Source organism: Pseudochaenichthys georgianus, chromosome 17 (assembly GCF_902827115.2).
Source record: "Pseudochaenichthys georgianus chromosome 17, fPseGeo1.2, whole genome shotgun sequence".
Taxonomy (NCBI): Eukaryota; Metazoa; Chordata; class Actinopteri; order Perciformes; family Channichthyidae; genus Pseudochaenichthys; species Pseudochaenichthys georgianus.
In genome coordinates this window covers 3,758,718-3,786,131 of record NC_047519.1, presented here as the reverse complement: position 1 = coordinate 3,786,131, position 27,414 = coordinate 3,758,718, and the positions used below count along the sequence as shown (strand labels likewise).

Here is a 27,414-nt window from a genome sequence, read left to right as displayed (position 1 = left end):
ATTATACTTTACAAGTACATGTTTGCACCTAACTACTAGTACACAGGTTGTTCCATGAGGGACAGAAACCGCATTCCACATAATCAGCTAGGGTCCTTAACGCTTAACTTGAAGATGCAAACTGAGTGTGAGTAGGGAAGAAGAGAGGGAAGGGGTTGGCTTGGAATTGGTGTCTGTATTCTAGTGTTTGTCCTTTCTGTGTGTGTCAGGATGGGGAGAAGAAAGGAGTGAGTCCAGAGGAGGTGTTTACAAGCATGAGGGTAGCAGGCGACAGCAGCATCCTGCCCTGCAGATGGTTGAAGACGGAGCTCCCTCTGCTGATGGACAACATCACAACGCTGGTGGCAACATCTCCCCTTTCAGTCAGTATGCCTCTCTCACTACAATTTAAGTCTGTTAGATCCTGTTAATGGTTTAATGTTTTTGCACAATTTAAAAACACAAACATACGAGATAACAAACGATTAACAGTGCAAGAAGAGTACAAATAAACATTGGGCTTATTTAAAGCCTCTAAATAATGTTAATTAAATTCAGCATTTTATATAAAACACAAGATCAATATATAAGCCATTTCTTAAACTCAATAAAAATGTACTTTACTTTAAAAAACATGTTACTTTATTTACATTTTAAGCAATGCAGCAAGGTACAGATCTATGGAATGCCATTTAAGACAACATTAAATAAATATATATATATGCCTATGAAATAAATGAGGCAATAAATATGTATACATGTACATTTAAATACACATTTATTTATTTCATGGGACTTTTATTTCATAATGACACGTTTTTATTTCAGGGGACTTGTATTTCATAATGACACATCTCCATTTCTTATATGCAAATGAACGGGGCGTGGTTAGCTCACAGATCCAGACCAAAGCAACAGCACCACAACACTGACTCAATAGCTCTGGTTCTTCCTGTTTCAGCCGCAGCGGAGCTGGCTCTAAACACCAAAAATCGGTTCTTAGCTGACCCCACTTGGCTGCCCGGCAAGAACCACGCTCATAACAGTTTATGGCGAGTACGGAAAATGAAAGTTGTAACAAGCAGTAGCGCTGAGCAAAGTGACTAGAACGCAAAAACAACACACTTTATAAAGTCAGGCAACACTAACCAGGCTTCGTGTGATTCTGTTTATTTGTACCTTACTTTGACCATCCGTTCACTGTTATTGATCATTGTGGAGAGCAGCTATCGGATGGAATCAATACATGGGCTGCACAGGTTGTGCTGTCCGACTATCACAAGTAGAATCATAATGAAAAGGTAAAATGTGCCTGTAGAAAACGGCTTATGCCACAATAGGATTGCAACAAGTAGTCAAGATAGTCAGTTTAGCTTCGGTTGCTGTTGCATAACTGCGGTCAACTCAGTCGTCTCTCGCGTTCGCTTGGTCAAATCAGCAGCTATTCATTTTTGAGTGTGCAATGAATAGCGCCTTCACGGTAATCGCTGTACAAGAGTAAAATAATGCATGTTTTTTTCTGCTTTATTTGCAATACAAGTCATTTGTACCATAAGTTCTTAATAAAACTGACACTGTTTGAGGCAGATCCTAGTTTGACTGCTACAATAAAATGAAGCTTTTACTGTGTACTTTTTGGGTAATACTCTCTCAAAGTCCCCTCCTGAGAACAAAATCATGCCACTTCTGCTATATTTGATGAGATAAAATTATTTGTATCCATAAGTTTTTAATACAATTGGTAAATAGCAAATCCTAGAAACTGCTGAACCTTCCTGGAGTGGGCCACTGGGATACTGCACTGATTTTAACAGGATCCATTTGTATATGATTAGGTGAGATTATGTGTCCTAAGAAAGACACCTCTTCTGTGTGGAACTCACATTTATCTGCCTTGACATATAGCTGATTCTCAAGCAGTTTCTGCAAAACCTGGCGGACATGGTTAACTGGATTTATTGTCTGGGGAGAAAATCAGAATATCATCCAGATACACAAACACTGAAATATTTAAAAATTCCCGCAAAAACTCATTTACAAAATCTTGAAATACAGCCGGTGCATTGCATAGTCCAAAAGGCATTACTAGGTACTCATAGTGACCACTCTGAGTGTTGAATCCTGTCTTCCACTCATCCCCTTTTCTTATTCTAACCAAGTGATATGCATTTCTTAAATCTAGCTTGGTGAATATCTTGGCAGTTTGAAGCAGTTCAAAAGCAGATGACATGAGTGGCAGAGGATAGCGGTTCTTCACCGTAATGTCATTTAGTGGACTTGTCGTCTATGCAAGGTCTCAGAGACCCGTCTTTCTTTCCCACAAAGAAAAATCCCGCTCCGGCTGGAGAAGATGAAGGATGAATAATCCCTGATTTGAGTAAAGAGGAGATGTATTTGTCCATTGCTGCTCTCTCAAGTCTCGAAATCGAGTAAAGTCTCCCCTTGGGAATGGGGGCTCCCGGTAAGAGATCAATGGGACAGTCAAAATCTCGGTGAGGAGGTAGCGATAGGGCTTTGGACTTGGACGCTTCCTTTAAATCATGGTAACAGGGAGGTACCTTTTGTAGATCAGGATAGTCAGGGTGATCAATAATGATTCTACTAGAGTCTGTTGGTGCATTAACAGTTTGTGAAAGTTTACACCTGCCAATACAATCCTCTCCCCATTCCTTAATTCTCCCTGAACGCCAGTCAATGTGAGGATTGTGGGTCTTCAGCCATGGAAACGCCAAAATAATCGGGTGCTGAGCCGACTCGAAAATATGAAATTGCATGCTCTCTGTATGGTCCTTATTCACAGTAATCTGAATGGGCTCAGTGCAATGGGTAACTGTGAACAACAAGAAACACGCACACATGAGAGAGAGAAACACACACACCTGTTTGCTGCCTGCGATCTACGGAGGCCTGCTCCCACCTGTAGAGGCTGTACTGGAGAGGTTTTTACCCCGGAGTCGTCGCAGAGAGACAGAGTGGATCCACGCTTCGGGCTTGGCCTGCTTCCACCGGGCGTGTGCTGCTGTACGCAGGAGGATTTTACCACTGCTGGGGCCTGCTTTCCACCTGTCCTGGTTCTGCTGTTGCAGAGGCCTGCTTTCACCTCGGGGATACCACGGAGGGACCGGAGCGCTTCCACGCTGCTGTTTTCGCCTGTCCTTTGCTGCTGTGCTGATTTTGCTCCAGGAACATCGGATACTGTGTGCTGGTCTTGGAAAATGGCCCATATCGGGATTCTGCTGTGCCTGTTAACTGTTTTGGACTATGAGAAGATCTCTAGTCATTCTGAGAAGACTACTGGATTCAGGTCTGTTCAGCCACCCGCAGTGGGCATCCCCTGCAAAGGTTCGGATGTGTTGCTCAAACAATTACCGGTTACCTTGTCACAGACAATCTGCTCGACAAAATATGTTTGTCTTTTTTATTTTCCTGCGATGATGGTTCTTCAGGACTGCTTCTTAAGCTCTAATCACACTCTCGCAGCCTTTTCCGGTGTTTCTAAAGTAGATGACAATGTATGTGTGTGGTTTAAGAGGAAAAGATGCCTGTTTTTTTGTTGTTATTACTGTCAGGAAATGTACAACCTAACCCTGGTACACCCTGTAGTAATAGTCAGATCGAAGAATAAGTTCAGTGTAACCACATTAGTTTCCAAATCGATCAGTAAGCAATTTGAATTTTTAGCCATAAATATAGAAGTGGCAAAGGTCATGGTCATGGTCATGGTCATGGTGGTGAGTTGTTACAGACCCCCCTCAGCTGTCAAAGACTCCTTGTCTTCACTAGCAAATCTTTTATCACAACTAGAATACAAGGAAATAGTGCTACTTGGAGATTTTAACTGGGACTGGTTAACTGCAGTGTCAGAGGATTTTAAAAACCTTTGTATCTCATTGAATGTTACTCAGATTGTTGACAGTCCTACTCGCCCAAATATTAAGTCCCCTAATAAATCCTCCCTAATTGATCTCATTTTAACTAATGTTCCCCATAAATATTCATCTGTGGGAGTATTTGCAAAGGATCTGAGCGATCACTGTGTTGTAGCCACAATTAGGGACACTAAGGTCCAAAAGGTTAAACCTCGCATTATCATTAAGAGAGACAAAAAACGTTTTGTTGAGCAGGGTTTTGTGCATGATCTGTTTGATTTTGATTGGGGTAAAATCGATCTGTGTGCTGATGTGGAAACCGCATGGTCTTATTTTTATCTTGGTTTTATGGAGATCATTGATAGACATGCACCCCTGCGTACATTTAGAGTAAAGGGACGAGACAATCCTTGGTTTTCTGCTGAGCTGTCCAGTCTCCTTCATGAGAGAAACAAGGCCTGGGCAAAGGCTAGGCAATCAGGCTCAGAGATAGAGTGGCTGCGTTTTAGGCAGCTAAGAAATAGCTTCACTTCAAATGTCAAAAGTGCAAAGTCGAAGTACTATTTGTCAGTTACCACAGAAAACCTTTTACTGTCAATGTTGTTCATGAAGCCTTATCTAAGCTAGATCCTAGGAAACCGGCTGGCCCGGACAACTTAGAACCTTTCTTTTTAAAGATAGCTGCATATTTTATTGCTCCACCTCTTACTTCTCTTTTTAACCTCTCCCTCAGCACAAATACAATTCCAAAAGTATGGAAGTTTGCTTACGTCTTGCCTTTACTGAAAGGAGGGGAGGCAACTATTTTAAATAACTATAGGCCAATCTCTAAATTGTCAGTTCTGGCTAAGGTGCTCGAACGACTTGTGAGTGAACAGGTAAAGGAGTTTTTATGTACAAATGACATCCTGTCTAAACATCAGTCAGGATTCAGAAAGAAACACAGCACCATCACTGCGACAATGAAAGTGGTAAATGACATTACTAGTATTTTAGATAATAAGCAGAGTTGTGCAGCTCTGTTTATTGACCTTTCCAAAGCGTTTGACACCGTTGATCATCACATTTTAAAGCAGAGGCTACTCAGTATTGGCATATCCAGCCTTGCAGTGGGGTGATTTGTGAACTACCTCTCAGAAGACAGTCCATCAAAATGAACACATTGGGACCTTTCAGAGTGGTTAAACATTTCTAATGGTGTACCACAAGGTTCTGTTTTAGGACCACTTTTATTCTCCATATTAACAGTTTAGGTGATAATGTGGACGAAGCTACTTTACATTTTTATGCGGATGATACTGTAATGTATTGTGCAGGTCCCTCCATTAAAGAGGCTGTTGTTAAATTACAGGCTGTTTTTAACACTATTCAGACTCAGCTCTCTGAATTAAAGCTTCTTTTAAATGTGGATAAAACCAAGGTAATGCTCTTTTCAAAAGCAAAAAAGACACCAGAGCCTGTTTTTGATATTGTAACTACTCAAGGAACAAAACTTGAAGTTGTTGCCCGTTACAAATACCTTGGTATCTGGCTTGATTGTGTTACTTTTAAACTTCAGGTCACTAATCTGCTTAAAAAGCTGAGGGTTAGGCTAGGTTTCTTCTACAGGAACAAGTCCTGTTTCTCATTTGAAGCCAGGAAAAGTCACTGTGACCTTTTTACCTGTGCTGGACTATGGTGATTTGATATATATATATATATGAATGCCTGGAAAAGTTAGATGCTGCGTATCACAGTGCTCTGAGATTTGTTACTAACTGTAAAGCACTTACTCATCACTGTACCCTGTATGCCTTCACTAACTGTACGGAGGCTCAGTCATTGGTACATGTTCATTTATAAAGCCATGTTGGGTAAACTACCTTTTTATATCTGCTCTTTCGACGTATTGAAAGTACGTATTGCCTGAGATCTCATGATGTTGTTTTATTAAATGTGCCAAGTGCTAGGACTGTTAGGGAAGAAAGCTTTTAGATGTGCAGCTCCACTAAATTGGAACAGGTTTGCAAACCTGTTTAAAACTGAGCACTTTGGTTCCCCTGCATCATTTTAAAACTCGGCTGGGTGACATGCTGTTTGATACTCATGGTACCTGTCACTGTAAATAGAGTTTTGTAAACTGTACCCTGTACATTATGTTGTATGTCATCCTTATTGTTGTTATGTTGTTTTTATGTTACATGTGTAACTAATGTCCTGCAGGTCACCCTTGAAAAAGAGATCTTTTGATCTCAAGGGGCTTCACCTGGTTAAATAAAGGCTACAAAAACAAGCGGCCGTCTAAGGCACTGGCATTAACAGGCTGAGATAGCAGAAAAGTCTTTATTTCTAGCTGATTGACTATGCCCCAGTCCATAAGGCTTTCGTCAGCCCCCAAGTATATTAACACACCCTGGTCAATGGCCTGATTGTTAATAAAAATGTTTACCTGAGTAACAGGTCGAGGAGGGAAGTCTAAAGGAAACTTGCTCACCAGCGCCCTCCTTTTGACTGGTGAGCTCGATCTTTTCCCGGGCATGAAGCGAGTTGATGATCCAGCTGGCCGCAGTAGAAACTGCAACCCTCCCGTAGACGGCGCTGCCTCTCCTCCAGAGAAAGCCTGGTTCTTCCCAGCTGCATGGGTTCACCGGAGTCATTCGGAAGTGTAGTCCTCCGACGGTCCGATAATATGGGCTGGAAATCCTCAGCTGGTGGCGCGACCCTCCGAGACGAATCCTGGAAGCTGGGAACAACATCTCTGTTGCGTTGACGCTCCCTCTCTCTTTCCCGAAGACGGTTATCGATCCGGATGGCCACAGCGATGAGGGATTCCAGATCCCGGGGTGTCTCCAGTGAAGCCAGCTGGTCCTTTATCGGTTCAGAAAGTCCCGTCATGAAGGCGTCACGAAGAGCCGGAACATTCCATCCGCTGTCCGCTGCACGAAACTCGTTATGCCTGCTTTGACGTTAAGTTACAGCTTGTAATTATGCCTTTACAAGCTTAAACGTTGTATTTATCATCTGAATTTGGCGAAACAAGTTTAATATTCTAAAAACCAAGACTTTGTTTATTTGAAATCTGATGAAAACAAACTGTCATGGACCCTGCCGTGTTATCTATGATTACTATAAGCTTTTCATTCATAATTTCAGCGGGAGGGAGGGGGAGCGGTGCTGAGGAACAGCAGTGTGCGAGTTGACAGGTGTCTGTCTTGACCTTCCCCTTATTGTGCATCAGCAGAGACAGGCTACAAGTGTCTTATGTTCAAGTTAGACAACTAATGTCTGGGTTAGTGTTCATGACTTCATGTTTATGTCATCTTAATGTTTAATCTCAATCAGGGCCAACTTGGGGCCCCAAGCAACATTGTGAGATGAGTCCCCCCCTCCAACCGACAGGAGTGAAAACACATTTTTTGGAAGCAAAGTAGGCTACTTTGCAAATATAATTCCTGTTTATTAATATTATCAACACAGTTACTTTTTTATACAGTGAGGTAAATGGTAAATGTCGTTCAGTATGCGTTTACAGGTGAATACGTCTGCATTTCCTGCCAAATACTAGCCTCAAAAAGATAAAAAATATAATTAATGCAAATAAACTACTTCTACTAATAATCATAATCAATTCAATAATATAAATACTATTTTATTTTATTATAATATAGTTGTAATATAGTCAAGACAAAACATGCTTATGACAGACATGCTCAAAAACTGATATTTCTTAAATCTGTATTCAAATGTAGTTCCCTCTGTCAGCAAGGTATCAACAACTACACACACATTTCTATCAGTATTTCTCTGTGTTGTGGTTGACATGATGATGACTTAGGAGTTAAGGGGAGAGGCTGACCATCACCATGAAATGTGCAAATTGACATAAAAATGAATAAAAGGGGAACAAAAGCTCTATGCTTTTTAGGCTGTAAACTTTAACTGTTATGTAAGCCAACTAGTGTATCTCTCTTCCTCCTGTACATTAACAGATAAAAGGCATCACATACTTGAATGAATGGTAAATAAAGAATGCTGGAAATAACTGCATCTCCATTAGCCTATATATGCTATGCAGAGGCTGCCTTCTTCATGTTGTGAATTGCAGCTGATGTTTTAATATGGCAATTGTCAATTTGACTTATACAACATTCGCAAGTTGTACATTTGACCCACCTTCGAATGATGCTCTAGTTTCTTCATGTTTTGTTTTTTTCTCTCCGGACTGAAACTGTCTTTTCACCGACATCTCTTCACCTGCACTAGTGGCTGTATCAAAGCCGTGATTGGTCAGATGTCGATTCATTGCAACGGTGTCTGGTTACATTACATTACATTGCATTTAGATGACGCTTTTATCCAAAGCGACTTACAATAAGTCCGTTCGACCAACAAAATACAAACTTGAAGAAAACAGAATCATCATAAGTACATCAGGCTTCATAGAGCAAAAACATTTCAAGTGCTACTCAACTGGCTTTAGATAAGCCAGCCCTTTATTAGTATATAAGTGCTTTGTTAATAGTTCTATCGCTCGAAGTGGAGTCGAAAGAGATGAGTTTTCAGTCTGCGCCGGAAGGTGTGTAAGCTATCTGCTGTCCTGATGTCAATGGGGAGCTCATTCCACCATTTTGGAGCCAGGATAGCAAACCCACAGTTATTTGTTCTTGGAACCGAGTTTTGCTTCCCAACTCTGCCACTGTGCTACACGTTCCGCCCGCCCCGTCTAACAGTACAGAAAGCGGCGAGATGCATTTCCTTAGGAATCGACAAGCAGAACCGAAAAATGGGCGAAAAACGTCACTTGACCGTCGGACGCTCAATGGAAAGATGTATTTGTCCGATATTATAAATAACACGTCCCGGACGATCGGACGTGTGCTTTTTCGCACACTGCATGTTGCCGCTTGCATAAAGTTAGCTGAAATTAACCAGCTAGATTTCACTGTTTCTCGTTATTTTTTTCTCACGCTGGGCCTCCCCTGAAGCTCTCCGGCGCCCCCCAAGGGAGGTGCGCCTCACACTTTGAAAAACGCTGATCTAGAGCATAGTTCAGTAACAGATGGACCGCGGTCCCGATGCGGACCCAGGCGCCGGACCTATAATCAATACATTAATAGGGGATTTCAATTTTGACGATGCGATTCTATTTTAACTGCCGACGACAGAGGTCGAAAGAGACGAGTTCACACCGGCGATGCAATGTTTGGGGGCGGCGCTATTACATGTAAAGTCAATGCAGAGACGCGGACAGACGCGAATTCGCTCCGACGGCTCACATGAAGCGGTTGATGCGAATTCCGCAGCGCGATTAAGGCGATCGAAGGGGGCCACGTCAAACGCTCAAGTTCAATTTTTTTAAACTCGAGCGTGAAATCCGCATGATGCGATGTCTCAATGGAGCTAATTTCCTGCCATAACTCCACAAACAAACTAAACAGGTTTTACAAATGCCTCATGATTCACTAACAAACACAATGTGGTTTGCAAATACAAAACACCATCTACAAACTAATGCATTTAGTTTTGCAACGAAAAAACGTATCTATCAAACAAACACGTAACATTTTTCTAATAAATCATGTTTCAGAGACAAATTCAGCATAGGTTTTACAAGTAGGCCTACACAACATTTGTTTACAAGTACAACTTTTTCTTCTCACGGCGTAATATTACTGCCAAAAGTCACGTGACTCACTCATGTGACTTTTGGCAGTGACCCAGCGATCTGGGTCAGTGTTATAGTGATAATATTATAAACAAGGTGAATTTAGCGATCACAACGAAAACAGCCAAGACACATATTGAGCCCAGAAAATCAATGTTATAGAGTGGCGAAGTCCCTCCCCTTCCAGGGGAGCTCCATGGGACCTTATTTCTAAAAAATGTATTGAAGTCAATGGAGAGAGAAAGATTATCTTTCGATACCGTTTGAATTGTGCCACGAATTACACATATGATGTTTGTCAATCTCCGGAGTTGCTCAAGGTGTGAGGCGCCGGGCGGGTGTGGGGATACTCACAAGTCCCCGGTTAGGTGCTTCGTTGTTGGAGTTTACCCCAGTGGACGAGAGGGTCGCCTCCCTACGCCTGCGGGTTATGGGGGGGAAAACTCTGACTGTTGTGTGTGCTTATGCACCCAACAGCAGTTCAGAGTATTCGGCCTTCTTGGAGACCCTGGAAAGAGTCCTGTATGGGGCTCCTGAAGGGGACTCCTTAGTCTTGCTGGGAGACTTCAACGCACATGTGGGCAATGATGGAGACACTTGGAGGGGCGTGATTGGGAGGAACGGCCCCCCTGATCTGAACCGGAGTGGTGGTTTGTTACTGGACTTCTGTGCTAGTCATGGATTGGCCATAACAAACACCATGTTCGAACATAAGGATGCTCATAAGTGTACGTGGTACCAGAGCACCCTAGGCAGAAGGTCCATGATCGATTTCGTTATCGTATCATCGGACCTGAGGCCGTATGTTTTGGACACTCGGGTAAAGAGAGGGGCGGAGTTGTCAACTGATCACCATCTGGTGGTGAGTTGGGTCGAGTGGCGGGGGAAGCCTCTGGATAGACCTGGTAAGCCCAAACGTGTAGTTCGGGTGAACTGGGAACGTCTGGAGGAGGCCCAAGTTCAGGAGGCCTTCAACTCACACCTCCGGCGGAGCTTTTCGGGCATTCCTGTGGAGGTTGGGGACATTGAACCAGACTGGTCGGTGTTCAAAGCCTCTATTGCCGAAGCCGCGGTGGGCAGCTGTGGTCTCAAGGTCCTAGGTGCCTCAAGGGGCGGTAACCCTCGAACCTCCTGGTGGACACCGGTGGTCAGGGAAGCCGTCCGACTGAAGAAAGAGGCCTTCAGGGATTTGTTATCCCGGGGGACTCCCGAGGCAGTTGCAAGGTACCGACAGGCCCGAAGGGCAGCAGCCTCATCCGTGGCCGAGGCAAAGCAGCGGGTGTGGGAGAAGTTTGGAGAAGACATGGAGAAGGATTTTCGGGCGGCACCAAAGTTGTTCTGGAAAACTGTCCGACACCTCAGGAGGGGGAAGCAGGGAACCATCCAAGCTGTGTACAGTAAGGATGGGACGTTGTTGACCTCAACTGATGGAGTGTTAGGGCGTTGGAAGGAACACTTTGAGGAACTCCTGAACCCGACAACTCCGCCCTCTATGTTAGAGGCAGAGCTGGAGTATGACGGGGGATCAACACCAATCTCCCGGGGGGAGGTCACTGAGGTCGTCAAACAACTCCACAGTGGCAAAGCCCCGGGGGTGGATGAGATCCACCCGGAAATGCTGAAGGCTCTGGGTGTTGAGGGACTGTCATGGTTGACACGTCTCATCAACGTTGCGTGGAAGTCGGAAACAGTACCGAAGGAGTGGCAGACCGGGGTGGTGGTCCCCCTTTTCAAAAAGGGGGATCAGAGGGTGTGTGCCAATTACAGAGGCATCACACTACTCAGCCTCCCCGGGAAAGTTTACTCCAAGGTACTTGAAAGGAGGGTCAGGCCGATTGTCGAACCTCAGATTGAGGAGGAACAATGCGGATTCCGTCCTGGTCGTGGAACGACGGATCAGCTTTTTACTCTCGCAAGGATCCTGGAGGGGGTCTGGGAGTACGCTTATCCGGTCTACATGTGTTTTGTAGACTTGGAGAAGGCGTATGACCGGGTTCCCAGGGAGTTACTGTGGGAGGTGCTGCGGGAGTATGGGGTGAGGGGGTCTCTACTCAGAGCCATCCAATCTCTGTACTCCCAAAGCGAGAGCTGTGTCCGGGTCCTCGGCAGTAAGTCGGACCCATTTCCGGTGAGGGTTGGCCTCCGCCAGGGCTGCGCTTTGTCACCAATCCTGTTTGTAATATACATGGATCGGATTTCGAGGCGTAGTCGTGGGGGGGGGGGTCTGCAGTTCGGTGGACTAAGGATTGCACCACTGCTTTTTGCAGATGATGTGGTTCTGATGGCTTCATCGGTCTGCGGACCTTCAGCACTCACTGGATCGGTTCGCAACCGAGTGTGAAGCGGCTGGGATGAGGATCAGCACCTCCAAATCTGAGGCCATGGTTCTCAGAAGGAAACCGATGGACTGTCCACTCCAAGTAGGGAATGAGTCCTTACCCCAAGTGAAGGAGTTCAAGTATCTCGGGGTCTTGTTCTCGAGTGAGGGAACAATGGAGCGTGAGATGGGCCGGAGAATCGGAGCAGCGGGAGCGGTATTGCAGTCGCTTTACCGCACCGTTGTGACGAAAAGGGAGCAGAGCCAGAAGGCAAAGCTCTCTGTCTACCGGGCCATTTTCGTTCCTACCCTCACCTATGGTCATGAAGGATGGGTCATGACCGAAAGAACGAGATCGCGGATACAAGCGGCCGAGATGGGTTTCCTCCGCCGGGTGGCTGGTGTCTCCCTTAGAGATAAGGTGAGAAGTTCGGTCATCAGGGAGGGACTTGGAGTTGAGCCGCTCCTCCTTCGCGTCGAAAGAAGCCAGTTGAGGTGGTTCGGGCACCTAGTTAGGATGCCACCTGGGCGCCTCCCTAGGGAGGTGTTCCAGGCACGTCCAGCTGGGAAGAGACCAAGGGGTAGACCTAGGACCAGGTGGAGGGATTATATCTCTTCGCTGGCCTGGGAGCGCCTTGGGATCCCCCAGTCAGAGCTGGTTGATGTCGCCAGGGAAAAGAAAGTTTGGGGCTCTCTGCTGGAACTGCTACCCCCGCGACCCGACCACGGATAAGCGGGAGAAGATGGATGGATGGATGTTTGTCAATTTAAAAGATAATTTTGCAAGTCAAACATTTTTAAATGTGTCTTAGCACTGTGAAGTAACACATTTTTGTGTGAAACGCTTAATGAACTACATCTCTGGTCTCGCAGACTCTCACAACAACACACGCCACCAAGATGGCCGTCACTACTGTCAGTGTCTTGTCAAAAAAGTGATTGACTACCCTCACTATCACCAAAATGAAACACGTCCAGAAGAATGTCATGCAAAGCTGCCTGCCTGCCTTTGATTCTCTCTGAACTGCCTGATCTTTTTAATGTTTAATGTAGAACAGATCGCGGGTGCTAATGTAGCGTCAGCATTTCTCCCCCGGGCTTAAATGGTGTATTATAGAATGATCACACCGGTGTGACAGTACTCTTCAAAGGATTCACGAAATATGACTACTACTCTTACTGTTTAACATTTTGGGTTACTTGATGTTACTTCATATTAAGGCTAATACAAATTGCAAGGCTAAGACTGTAATGCTAACTAACGTGCTTGCTATTAGCTAGGTAGCTAACTTGATCCAGCCACTCCTGGTCCTTTCGTCAGACGGGAAGCGAAAGAACGAGCAAGACCCATGTATGATAACAACCTGGTACTAAGCACACAGGCATCTTGTTAAAGTTATCTTATCTTAGCTATCTCTTATATTTAGCGGAGGAAAATAATTGTGACATCAGTGATGACATCACTTACGCGACTCTGGGATTTGTAGTCTTTCTAGTTGCATATTTTTCACAGTCTTATATTTCAACAGTTGTACGACAAACTGTGACTTTTTTTACATGGAAATCATTTTTTAAGATTGACAAACATCCTATGTGTAATTCATGGCACAATTTAAACGGGATCGAAAGATACGTTTTCTCTCTCCATTGACTTCAATACATCATTTTTCCGAAATAAGGTCCCATGGACCGGAAGTAGATGGCCGTGACTTCGCCACTCTATTAGTACAGTCGCCTGTACCTGAAGACATTCGGGGCTTAGCCCACAGTGGCGGCGGCTGCGGCACTACAGTGGAAAAAGTGGGTTAGTGCTATTTTTTACAACATTATTTTTTTTAAATGTTGAAGTGAAAACTTGTTGTTCTTGTTGTACTGCCATATCATATTTCATATCTGTTTTTCCTTTATTCTCTTATTTTTTTTATAACTATAATGATGATATAAAGGTGTGCCGTGGAAATAATCTTTTGAATAATTTGTGACCAAACCGTTTGAGACCCACTGAGATAACTTAGACTAAAGTTAACTATCTAAACACTCAGAGAGTACTTTAGCTCACCTGAGTCTCTCAGTCTGAGAGGAGAGGACTCTCCTCCAGCTTGTTGTGGAACAAACAGCTCCTTATGTCCGTTAGTGCAGCTAGCTAACCAGATGCTAACAACACGGTCCCTGCTGGCACCGGTCCCTCTCTCTCTCTCTCTCTCTCTCTCTCTCTCTCTCTCTCTCTCTCTCTCTCTCTCTCTCTCAATTCAATTCAATTCAATTCAATATGCTTTATTGGCATGAATGTCAGGTGAACAATATTGCCAAAGCGTCAAGGATAGTACAATTCAATAGTGATATGATAATAAAAAAAAAAAATACAATTCATTCATTAAACAATTTACAACAATATATTATTACAAAACCTCAACTATCAAATGTAAAAATAAAGAAAGCAAGAAAATAAAGACACATGAAGTAGAGGAGTAATCAGAGTGAGCTGTGGGGAGATGAACAGCTGTTATGTCTCTCTCTCTATCACACTAAAGCCCCGAATGCCCAGGCCAGGCGACGCCACTGCTCGGTACTCAGTACTAGTTGACAAGTACTTTACTGTGTAATTTGTGAGTAATCCTCTGTCAGAGTCCCCTCCATAGTACATAATGCATGTTTTCTGTTATCTTTGATGAATGATACAAATAAATGTTACCATTAGTTCAACCTGTTAAGCCCCAAAGCCCCCCTCGGCGGGGGCTTTTTTTTTTTTTACGTCACTGTGTCTCAGGGCATCTTAATATTTAAGAACTTATTAATGTGGTATACCAGATTAACGGGAAGAATCTCAGCTAACTGACGATGCAAACCATTTTTACCAAAACACAAGTCTCATAAGAAGCATCTCAATGACCCCTGAGCGAAAATGCTAACGCACTTTGGCACAGAACTCAAGATAAAAGATACCTTATTACTTATCGTAGCTGCACATACAAGATATCCGATTAAAGCTGAGGTTCCACAGATTATTTAGGTATATATATCATTACTGAGTGATCCGAACTCGCGACAGGGGAAGCAAACACAGACATCACAACACGTACCTTTACGTAGCTTTTACGGGAGATCCTCTCACCGTAGCTGTCAATCTGATCAAAAGACTTGTTCAATGGCATTACAATGAGAAAAAACACGGCTGAATCGGTTAATCCCTAGGTTGATAATGTTTCTGTGCAATCATTTTTTTTTATTTATAATCCATAATTCCATTTTTATGTAAAAATCAGAGAGTAAAAGTTAACTGCTAATGGTAGCCACCAGAGTTATCGCAGCTTCCAGTTTTGGCTATGCTTCAGTCTCACACACACACATTACCAAATTCAATTCAATTCAATTCAAAACCTTTATTTATCCAGGTAAAATCCCATTGAGATCAATGATCTCTTTTTCAAGGGAGACCTGCAGCAGTAGGTTCCACAAAAAGACATAAAAACATAAACAACAGAACAACAAAAGGACATCATACAGCAAAATGTACAGGGATTACAATTTACACATTTAACCACATGTACAGGTACCAACAGCATCTGATTTTGTAGCATCCAACCGAGCTTTAAAAACATGTAGTGGTACTAGCTTGGTAATTTTCCATTCTTTTTGCAGACTGTTCCATGTTAGTGGAGCTGCACATCTAAAAGCCTTCTTCCCTAAGATAGTCCTAGCACTTGGCACATTTAATAAAACCACAGCATGCGATCTCAGGCAATAAGTACTTTCAATTCGCAGAGAGATCAGGGAGCAGATATAAGATGGTAGTTTATCCAACATGGCTTTGTAAATGAAAAAGTACCAGTGACTGAGCCTCCGTACAGTAAGTGATGGCATAACCACCTTGGTATACAGGGTACAGTGATGCGTAAGTGCTTTACAATTTGTCAAAAATCTCAGTGCACTGTGATACACAGCATCTAACTTGCTCAGTTAATTGGCAGGTGCATTCATATAGACCAGATCACCATAGTCCAGCACAGGTCAAAAGGTCACAGTGACTAGCCTTTTCCTGGCCTCAAGCGAGAAACAGGACTTATTTCTGTAAAAGAAACCTAGCCTAACCCTCAGCTTTTTAAGCAGGTTATTTACATGAAATTTAAAAGTGAGACAATCATCAAGCCAGATACCCAGGTATTTGTAGTTACAATATCCAAAGCAGTCTCCGGTGTATTTTTAGCTTTAGAAAAGAACATTACCTTGGTTTTCTCAACATTTAAAAGAAGCTTAAGCTCAGAGAGCTGAGCCTGAATAATGTTAAAAACAACCTGTAATTTAACAACAGCCTCGTTAATCGAGGGACCTGCACAGTACATAACGGACCTAAAACTGAACCTTGTGGTACACCATTAGTGATGTTTAACCACTCAGAAGACAGCCCATCAAACTGAACACATTGGGACCTTTCAGAGAGGTAGTTCACAAACCACCCACTGCATGGCTGGATATGCCAATACTGACCAGCCTCTGCTTCAAAATGCGATGATCGACGGTATCAAAAGCTTTGGATAGGTCAACAAATAGAGCTGCACAACTCTGCTTATTATCTAAAATACTCGTAATATCATTTACCACTTTAATTGTGGCAGTGATGGTGCTATGTTGCTTTCTGAAGCCTGACTGATGTTAACACAGGATGTCATTTGTACATAAAAACTCCTTTACTTGTTCACTCACTTGGCATTCAAGAACCTTAGCCAGAACTGACAACTTAGAGATGGGTCTATAATTGTTTAATAAGGTGGCCTCCCCTCCTTTTAGTAGTGGCAGGACATAAGCTGACTTCCATACTTTTGGGGTATTTTGTTCATGCTGAGAGAGAGGTTAAAAAGAGTAGTAAGAGGTGGAGCAATAAAATCTGCAGCTATCTTTAAAAAGAAAGGTTCTACGTTGTCCGGACCAGCCAGCTTTTTAGGATCTAGCTTGGTTAAGACTTCACAAACAACATCAACAGTAAAAGGAGTAAAACTGAAAGGGTTTTCCAGACCACATTGTTCTGAGTCACTGGCTGTGGTGTTCACAGAAGCAGAATTAGAAACAGAGTGAAACAGAGAGCCACAGGACACAAAATGCTCATTAAAACAATTTAACATGGTGGCCCTGTCCGATATAGTGCCAGATGCTGTGGTAAGGCACGGAGGTAGCTCATTACGGATATCACCGGTGGATATCGATTTTATGGCTTTCCAGAATTTTCTAGGGTTGTTCAGGTTCTTTGTGGTAATACTTAGATTTAGCACTTTTGACATGTGAAGTGAAGCTATTTCTTAGCTGCCTAAAACGCAGCCATTCTACCTCTGAGCCTGATTTCCTAGCCTTTGCCCAGGCATCGTTTCTCTCATGTAGGAGACTGGACAGTTCAGCAGAAAACCAAGGATTGTCTCGTCCCTTCACTCTAAATGTACGCAGGGGTGCATGTCTATCTATAATTTCCATAAAACCAAGATAAAAATAAGACCATGCAGTCTCAACATCAGCACACAAATCGATTTTTCCCCAATCAAACCCAAACAGATCATGTACAAAACCCTGCTCCACAAAATGTTTTATGTCTCTCTTGATGATAATTCGAGGTTTAACCTTTTGGACTTGTGTGTCCCTAATTGTGGCTACAACACAGTGGTCACTCAGATCATTCGCAAATACTCCCACAGCTGAGTATTTATAGGGAATATTAGTTAGAATGAGATCAATTAGGGAGGATTTATTTGGGAACTTAATATTAGGGCGAGTAGGACTGTCAACAATCTGAGTATTTAAAGAGATACAAAGGTTTTTAAAATCCTCTGACACTGTAGTTAACCAGTCCCAGTTAAAATCTCCAAGTAGCACTATTTCCTTGTAGTCTAGTTGCGATAAAAGATTTGCTAGCGAAGACAAGGAGTCTTTGACAGCTCAGGGGGGTCTGTAACAGCCCACGACCATGACCTGTTGACCCTTTGCCACTTCTATATTTAAGGCTAAAAATTCAAATGGCTTACTGATAGATTTGGAAACTAATGTGGATACACTGAACTTATTCTTAACATAAATGGCAACGCCACCACCTTTATTAGGCCGGTCGGTACGATACACATTATAACCATTTAAGGCAATGTCAGAGGCCAAAATAGATTTATTTAGCCATGTTTCTGATAAAACAATGACGTCAGCGTCAGTCGAGCTCGCCCAAATATGGACAAAATCTAGTTTACCTAACATACTGCGCACATTCAAGTGGATGAAACCCAACCCAGATCTAGCTTTAAAATCAGCAGGAGTAGCGATCTGACTACTACTACTGGGCGGACCAGGGTTAGGTTGTACATTTCCTGACAGTACTAACAACAACAAAAACAGGCATCTTTTCCTGTAAGGAGTATGTGGGAGTTCCCCTTGATTCCATTGGCTCTGACTGTTAGAAAGAGATGTCAATCAGCAAAATTGAGCAAGGGGGGCCAGAGATAGGTCAAATCCACCCAAATGCTAAATCTCTAAAAAGGTCAAATTTCACTTGTTTTGCATCAATCTTGATACAGGGTACTTATTATATGTTGTAGTTTGGATTCCTAAAGCTTTTAGTCTACCATCCCATCATTCAAGGGTGGTTTTCACTATAAATATAATTTTTTTTTGGACGGACACAATCATTTACATTTTTTTACTGTGTTCTGAATTTACTTTAAAATAAAAACATCGATATTGATTCTGACACTTCTACATCCAACTCACAGGTGTAACCTTGCTTTGAGAAAAAAGATTATTAATTTAACCCTTTTAGAAGTGAAGATATGGTCATTTGTTCTGGGAATGTCATTTTCGAGCCTGAGACCTGAAAAACAGGCTCGGGGCTTAACAGGTTAATGAAATTGATAGTGTTTGACTTTGTATTAGTAATTCTACTACTAACAATACATTGAAGTCAATCATCAATCCAAGATGGCAGCACGTCTGTACCTGTCCCTGTCCGCTGTGCTCTCATGTCTGTTCTAGTGTTGTCTACGTGATATATGTTATCGTTGTAAAACACCGGTCAATATCTGTGAGCTGTTTTGGACAGTACAACCGGGGCGAGCGTTGTTGATGCCGTAACATTACAGCTAAACATTACTGCTCCGTTCCTGGGACCACTCTATCAGCTTGGACTGCGGAGCCTGTGCTCACTTCCCGGAGCTGAAACGCCACCTGTGTTGCGCTTGATTTTAGACTTTGGTGGACTGGGATCGTTCATGGATGTATAATAAGAACGGGTTCGTTGAGCTAAAGCATAGCATGACTGGGCTTGTGTTCCTGTTTACATGAGACGTCAAACAACGTCATCTTCGTTCTCGGGAGAACTGAAAGTCCGGACCGGATTCTCACCTCGCTGACCTGGCATTTCTCATCTTCAGCGGGACGGAAAACGCGGACGGTATTCCTGTGCTGATTTCTGGATTTCTTCAGCAGGCCCTCTCTACCTCCTGACACATGTCACCCAGCATGTTTCTCCTAATACCTATTTTTCTCCTACTGACTCCATCCATATGAGGTGCGTGAAGGGTATGAAGTCCAAAATGTGCCTCATCTTGTCTTCCTTAGTAAAGACACAAACTGGGATTCTACTTTGTTTAAGAGCTCGGTAAATTGGAGCACTCCAATAAAATAATAAAATTCAATAACGTGCTTTAACCACCAGGTGTCCCTTTCTATCAGCTCTGCACCGTTATGGTGTAAATACAGCCTATCTACTAATTGGATCAAATATAAAAGTCAGCCGAATTAGTGTTGATACTGCAAGGAGACGTATTGTGTGAAAAGAAATGTAAGATGTTGTTTAATTGCTTATATATTTATGATCCACGTCACTTTTTCAGTTTTGGCGGCAGTTCTTCCTGTTTGTCTAGAAGTCTTCTCAGCAGGGCTCTATAAATAGAGAACTACGGCAGATATGTAATATTTAATGCAGCCGAACCGTGTATTACAATGCTGTTATGTGATGACTTTCAAAGAGAAAAGCAAGCACACTCGGAATAAAGTTTTATTTTGTTTTTAAAAAACATTTTCAGATTTCACATCACATAAACCCCAAATCCCAGCATGCATTGCGGCTAAACCATCCAATCATCGAGCTGAGGATCTTGCCTACATCACTTTCCGGTTTCATTTATCACCGATGTATTTTGTTATACACACATTCCTTCACATTTACATTTGCATTAAAGTATTTCGTGAGGCCTTCTAACATGTTTTTAAATATAACTACGGTTGTAGTTGAAGAGTTTGCAAATTAACATGAACATGATAGCTGTTGCCTGGCAACTCAATCGCACAATGTCACGTCCGTTAATTCCACATCCACACGCATGGATTAACATTGATTTAATACATTAATGTAGCCTTTGTTTCTGCTAAAGGAGGTGTCGACCAGCTGGGGCAACAAGAAAATTGGCGTAATCGAGTGTGAATATTAAAAAATAAATCATTATTATATTAATATTGACAATAACAACCGACCGTCGGGGTGGCATTTGCTTGGCATTTCCGGTTATTTCTCCAATGGTTAACATGGGTTAACAATACCGTGTAACTGTCACGTTTGAAGGGACGAAATTGTGACATCTTCACGTCTCCCAGCATGGTAAATCGTCACATGTTCACATCTTGCCGTGATATCGGGTTGAATTTAAGGGGTAATTTCTCAAAATGTTCTTCTGGGGGAGCATCCCCCCGGGAACCCCCTAGTATGGTTTGGTCACCATTTCCATAGCCCCACCAAAAATATTTTCCACCAGCCGCCACTGACTATGAAGTACTTATTGTGTACTTTTCCAGTAATCCTCTGTCAAAGTCCCCTCCTGAGTACAAGAATGCATATGTTTCTCTTAATAAGCGTTAACAAACATTTCTTCCTGAGACTGATATTGTTGGACAGAGTGTTTTAAGAGGATGGTAGACATGATATCAGCAATACTTCCAGTCAGTACTCCGGCGGCAGCATTTTTACACCTTGGAAAGTTGTGGCCAAACGGCGGTACTACACTAGGTTGCTGGACCCGGAAACACTTTTTCCCATTGACTTACATTGGGAAAGAATGATCTGTAAATCGTTGGATAATTTTTTTTTAAAACTAAATAAACTACCCAGTATGAACGTTTGTATAGCCCTTATTAAAAACATTCGGTCCTCAAGTTGTAAAATGTGCTAATAACGTTATTCTGAGAGTTATTTTCCCCGGCATTATGAACACGCATCTAACCCACAGGACCGTGCCGCCCGGCGCGTTCATGTTACAGACGGACCCATATCGTCTTACTGCCAGCCCCACGGAGCTGTACTAATGGATATATTGCACAAGTTTGCTGTAATTCATCATTTGTAAATTATTATACTACATGGGCTGTATGCAAGCCCGCCTTAACCTGCCATCAGGCCCTGGGGCTGTTTTGTAGGCCCCCTAAACAACAAATCAAAGTCATTTATAGCCTCGGCAGGCTCTGTGATCGCACTTCTCCACTCTGCTCTATGCACGCCTGGTCCTCACCTCCAGATGAGTGACGTATCGGCCTCCCTCATGTATTTGTCTGGTTGCCGTTGGCTCCCCTCAAGTAAGTCCTCGTCGTCCTCTCCATCTCCTCCAATAGATAATGTCCCTCCTGTCTGTTTTTCCTCTCCCGCTATCAGAACCAGATGGCCTACTTGGCACCGCTGCCGCTTGGTACAGAACTCATCTGTCCTTCCTCATCATCCTGGCCGACAGGTTTAAAATAACCTGTAAGCTTTGGCATTTTTTGTAATGGCTGCTTGTCTCGAAACTCCTTTTCCCTCAACAATTTCCTTTTCCTAGCGCCACTCTCAAACTTTTTCTTCTCCGACATTTTCTCTTAAACAACCTTCATCTGTCACTCAATCACTCGCAATTTGAATAAGTCACATGTGAAACATATTTTAATTCTGATTGGCTGTTAAGTGGTGTTTATACGTGTGTGTGTTTGTGTATTTTTGCGTTTGTGTGTATTGTGTTTGTTTCCCGGGGAAAACACTCACGAGAAACACCGGCTGTTGTTATGCCTGCTGTGTCAAGTTACTCTGTTCTCCGCTTGTAATTATGCCGTTACAAGCTTCAAAGTTGTATTTATCATCTGAATTTGCCGAAACAAGTTTAATATTCTGAAAGCCAAGCTTCAGCCCAGGTCAGCCCGTGCATTAAGGCGGCCCTGGCTGTATGATGTAAATCTTGTACCGTAAATGTTGTATTAAATAAAGTTAATATTACCAACGTAGATTGTCCCTGTCCCTGTAGCTTCTTATTGCACTTGCAATATACCATTAAAAGAGTTGAACGTAGCGGTTTGTTATTTACTATATAATACCACGCAGGGATAAGCCAGAGTGTACAACCTTTGCATGTGGGCACAACACGTTTTGACTGAGTTTGATTCATTCGCTATACCATATGATATCGCCCGGGGAAGTCGTCATACTTATACATATATAAATAAAGATATATGTTTCAAAGCTCTAATCAAATTAACAGTTGTATTAATTATAATTGTATATATATATATATATTGCCTGTGTTGTATATTTATACACACAAATGAACAACCTTGCATGTTTAAATCAAAGTTAACCCTAGTAGTCAGTTAGTTCAGTTTTAAGGTTTTCAGTCAAATTACCTGTCCCAAGTTTCTGCCTGACAGATACTGTAGCGGTTTTGAGATTTAAAATCACAATTTCAGTCAGATCAACTACAGAGCATTGATACAGAGTACACACACTGAAACAGAGAAGTCTAAAAACAGAATGTTACTCACACAATTCTAGAAGTGTCCAGTTGCTTTCCTGTCAAAATCGAGTTGCACACTGGAAGGTCAGTGATTAGGATGAGATTTAAATACAATTTCTGTGGGGGGAGTGGCCTCAGATCACAGCTGATGGGCCTCAATCGAGACTGGCTTCCTCCTGACTCGTTATTGTCTTTTAAGTCAATTACATTAAACCCTAAGTTATAAAGTTATGAGTTTAGATGAAACAGGAATCCATCTGAGAGGCTATGTGGAAAAGGATCAATAATAATGTCAGCAAGACATGAACATATATAACCACTATCATTCAATTCTGTAATTGCAGGTTTGTTAGCATGATATTTCAAACATAAATGGCCTGTCTTAGTTTAAAGCTCACTCACCACGTCAAGGTGCAGGCCATGAGTGAGGACACAACAACGATCACAAAGAGTACATACACACGAGACAACACTTACATACATATAAATAACTTACATATACAATGAACATTTAACAAATAAAATGTTTGGGTAATTATTTTAATACATTGAATATGTTGAATACATTTAACACATTGAATACATTTAACACAAATAACACAATTGAAATATACAATAACTAACCCCTTAACTACATACACTATACATCTCCAGTGTGGCAATATTGCAGCAAGATTTGGTATCAGATATGAACAAATACTTGTTTAGAATTGTGCGTGTCCATGTTCAGTACAGACTTGTGCTGCGTTAAGCGTACTCCAAGTAGTATGTTGAACACAGACTTGCAAACAAAATACACCAAATTGAACTTTCACTTACAGTTGAAGGTACAGATACAACATAATGAATATTGGCTAGAAAGAAGCTTGGGATGTTGCTGTTGACATTCACATAAATAAACAGAGGACTTTGACATACATTGAAATAAAAATATAGGAGAAGATATAGAGTAAATAAGTGAACTTACAACAGTCATAAGGAAAAGAAAACATGTACAGAGCTCATACACATATAGAAGAAGATATAGAATACATAAGTTAACTTACAACAGACATAAGGAGAAAAAACATGTACAGAGCTCATACAAACACACACAGACATACATAAATTAACATATTACAACAAGCAACACTTTTTTTTAAACACAAAAGTGTATCTTTCAGTAACATTTTGAAAGAATTAAGCATAAATCTGTCAAATGTTCAAAACAGCATTGTTTCACTGAAATAGCCTCAAAATCACAAATTGCCATTAAGAGTCAGATTCTTAACGACATCTGACACAAAGTACTTAATTTTCTAGTTTTCAGCTTTTATACTCAAAAATGTATCTTTCAGTAACTTTTTGAGAGAATCAAGCCTTGTTTCACTGAAATAGCCTGAAAATCACAAACTACTGATGATGAAAATGGATTAACTTGGTGAATTGATGCCTGACAATGTCCTTGGTCATCTTCTCTGTCTCACGTCTGGCTAAGTGGTGCATCCTTACTTTACAATATATGGAGAATGACATTTTCACCAGTACATGTACGTGATTGTCCTCAACAGTGGTTTCGAACATGTGGAAATGCAACTCTGGGAACAAGACTTTGTCTGCACTGTACATCAGCACTTGATTTGTGATGGCTGATGTTAAGCCATGTCCCTGGGGAGCTTGCCAGAGGTTGTTCTCAAAATCCTTTGAAAGCAAAGCTCTGACTCCATGCAAACAGCAATTATCCCAGGTGATGGTTTTTGCAAACTTCCTCGAGTCTTCAGGAGGACAAAGGGATGCACAGTGGTTTTGCTTGATCTTCTTGACAACAAAGCCAGCAATGTAGTTGATGGCAGCTTCCTTGTACTCAGAAACAGCATCAACATTTGGGCATAGGTGGTAATCATGCTCTGACTCTGCATGCTCAACAGGCTTCAAGTCATACCTGCACAAGGTGTTAGCTGCTGCAGGAGTCGCCCCCAAGATGGATGGGTTATCGCGGAGGATGCAATTGCCTGTTCCAGTCCTCACTTGCAAGTTCACTAGAAGACGCTTGTATGCAGCTGTGAACTGTCTTGCAGTAGGGTTGTTGCCAAATCCACCACGTGCTCTGACAGCCGAAAAGAACAGCACAAGGTGATCTTGGCTCAGCTTATAAGTGAGAAGGTAATGGCACTGGGAATTTGGCTTACACACAGCTTCCTGGAAAACATTCCATACACTTATGAAGCTGGCAATGAATCCAACCACACAGGTTTTCCGTTTTCCAGCATGCACTGGTATGCCTTTCTCATCTTTCAGTTCGAGGAGAGACTTTTGTGCCTTCAGCAAGATTTTTTCTGCACGCTCTTTGTTGGATGTCCTCATAGGTGCTTTACCTAGGGGATTCCTGCTGTTCAGGGCATCGAATATCAATAAAATCAATAAAGAAAATCAATAGTTCTCAGGAACTCAACCGTCTCTTCACATCCTCTGAACTGTGGTAGATGGAGCTGTGTGTTGCAAAACTCAAAAGCATCTGCCACACTGCTGCTGAAAACCTGGGATGCAAGCTCAACCTTCATTTTCTGTTTTTCCCACCGTATATGTGCCATTTTCAACTTGTTTCCTAGTCGCAGTCCCTGTGCCTCCTGAAGTTTGTTCAGCTCCTGTAGAAATGTCCTTCGATCAGCCAATGTTTTTCGGATTAACTTGAGCATGTGGCACACATCAAGTACTGCATGTGTGTGATAGTGTCAGATCAGCTGGATGTGGAAATTATGGCTTCATGTTAAGTACATCCATGTTTGCTCCAAGGGCTCTCAAAATTGCAAAGTGGCATGATGGACCATCCCATGTCAATGACAATACACGAGCTCCGATGGCATGGAGTCGAAGAAGGCACTCCTTGATGATATTAGCGCACTCTTCTCCTGTCAATCCATCAATTAAGAAGTACGCCACTGGGATCTTCCATGAATCGTCAATAGCAACAACCATAAGGACCAAGGCGTCTTTGGCTGGTGGTAAACTGTCATCGACGACGCCACAGCCTAGGTCCACGTATCCATGGAATTTCCCAACAGCATATTCCACATGCTTACTTATTGACACTTCATCCATCATGAGAGCACACAAGGTTTCCTTTCCCTCACGTTTCCTTTCTTCGACACGAGACTTGATGGCAGAAAAGGCTGGTTGTGTGAATCCAGGATCTGCAGAGATGTTGCTGTACCACGACCGGATGGTTTCGGGATGTGGAAAAACAAGGTCAAAGCATTCACGCACATAAGCTTTAGCGGAATAAAAATGCAGAGTCATTGCGAATGAACGCAATTCCTCTGACACTTTTTGCTTTTTCCTCTGTTTAACTCTGATGAGTATTTATTTTGGTACTCCACTAAAAGAGGCTTCCAGCATCTCGGCACAACCGGTTGAGATGAGCATTTTCTGCTTCAGCTCACTGATAACCTCAGTCAAACAGTTAATTTTTATTTTTAAACATGTGGTCTTTTGCGACAATTTACCAATCTTTTTCCCATTTGGTTTATTTTAACATTGAATTTGCGCTTCAGCTTATTGGGAGATGCAAAATAACTGTGGTCAGCAGTGGCTGAAATGATGTTGTGATTTGCAGTGTTTTGTGCATGGGAATCCTCAACACACAGTGTCTCATCATTGTGATGAAGGATTACATCTGACACAAACTGTGTTTCCTCGTGCACCTCCTCCATCACAATGTTGTCATTATCGTCCGATAACTCTCTGACTTGCACCTTCCTGTATTGTAGTGTCATTGGTGGTGTGGTGCTGTAATCTATGGTATGTGTGGTCAGCAGATGCCGAAATGCTGTCACTCACTTCAAAATGTTGTACCTTTGTGTCCTCAACACAATGTTCATCCTCATTGTGATGAAAGATTACATCTGACAACAAATGTGTGTCATTGTGCACTTCCTCCATCACAATGTTGTCATTAACCTGTGATACGCAAACAGTGTCACTTACCTTCGGGGCCATACTCACCACCTGTGTCCTGGATGTTGTGTGGACGCAGGGGAAGGCAAAAACAGTCGGGACAGCAGATGATTTCAGTTCTCTGATGGTGTGAAAACAGTCATCGGTAAAATGTAGAGCACATATGTGGGAGTTGTAGTTTGGCTTCCAATTCTTGCGATTGATCTTCTTGACCCACTGACACATCCTTGCTTTGTCATGGCATGGAAAACTGTAACCATATTTATGTCATAGCTTGAGTGGTATGCACATCTTAATTGTATTTATTATACCTCCTATTACATTCAGGGTTAAATTGACCCCTTATTAAGTTTTAAAATCTAGGAAAAATACTTTAAAGTACACACAACACAGACACACACACGGTTTGTTGGGAGGTAAACATGCACTGTGTCACATTGATCAAGGAATATTTAATACATTTAACAGGAGGGTTAACTAGGTATTACAATTCACTATTCGACACAAAAACAAACAAAAACAAACAAAAACTTATTATATGTTGTTATTTCATAATTATTTTTCCAATCTAACCCTGATCATAGATGTATGAAGAGAGTGGTAATCACACATTAGCTATTGTTAAAGCTATTTGTTTAAGTCTAGCATATTATTCAGCTTGCTAGCATTAGCCTACTTAAAATAATATCTTATATATTTATTTATAGAATGTAAATGATTATGTTTTTTCACATACCGGTACATAGAAATCTTAGAGCCACTCCTTTGACTTCGGTTCACACAGTTGTAGGCAACACACAAAGGCATGTTATAATATCTTGCTGCAAAGACAAAGAGATATGGATTGCCGCCACAGGATGGTATGCAAAGAAAGGCTGAGATTAGCACAGTACAGACCTAAAT

General features: G+C 42.2%; 1 protein-coding gene across 6 annotated transcripts in view; it reads left to right on the top strand.

Moving 5' to 3' along the window:
• rnf31 (ring finger protein 31) overlaps positions 1 to 27,414 on the top strand; it is a 138,815-nt gene that overhangs the window by 70,794 nt on the left and 40,607 nt on the right. For all 6 annotated transcript variants that reach the window (XM_034105186.2, XM_034105184.2, XM_034105185.2 and 3 more), the window contains one exon: positions 210 to 362. In XM_034105186.2, coding sequence (XP_033961077.1) covers positions 210 to 362 — 153 coding nt within the window. The remainder of the gene's footprint in view (positions 1 to 209; positions 363 to 27,414) is intronic.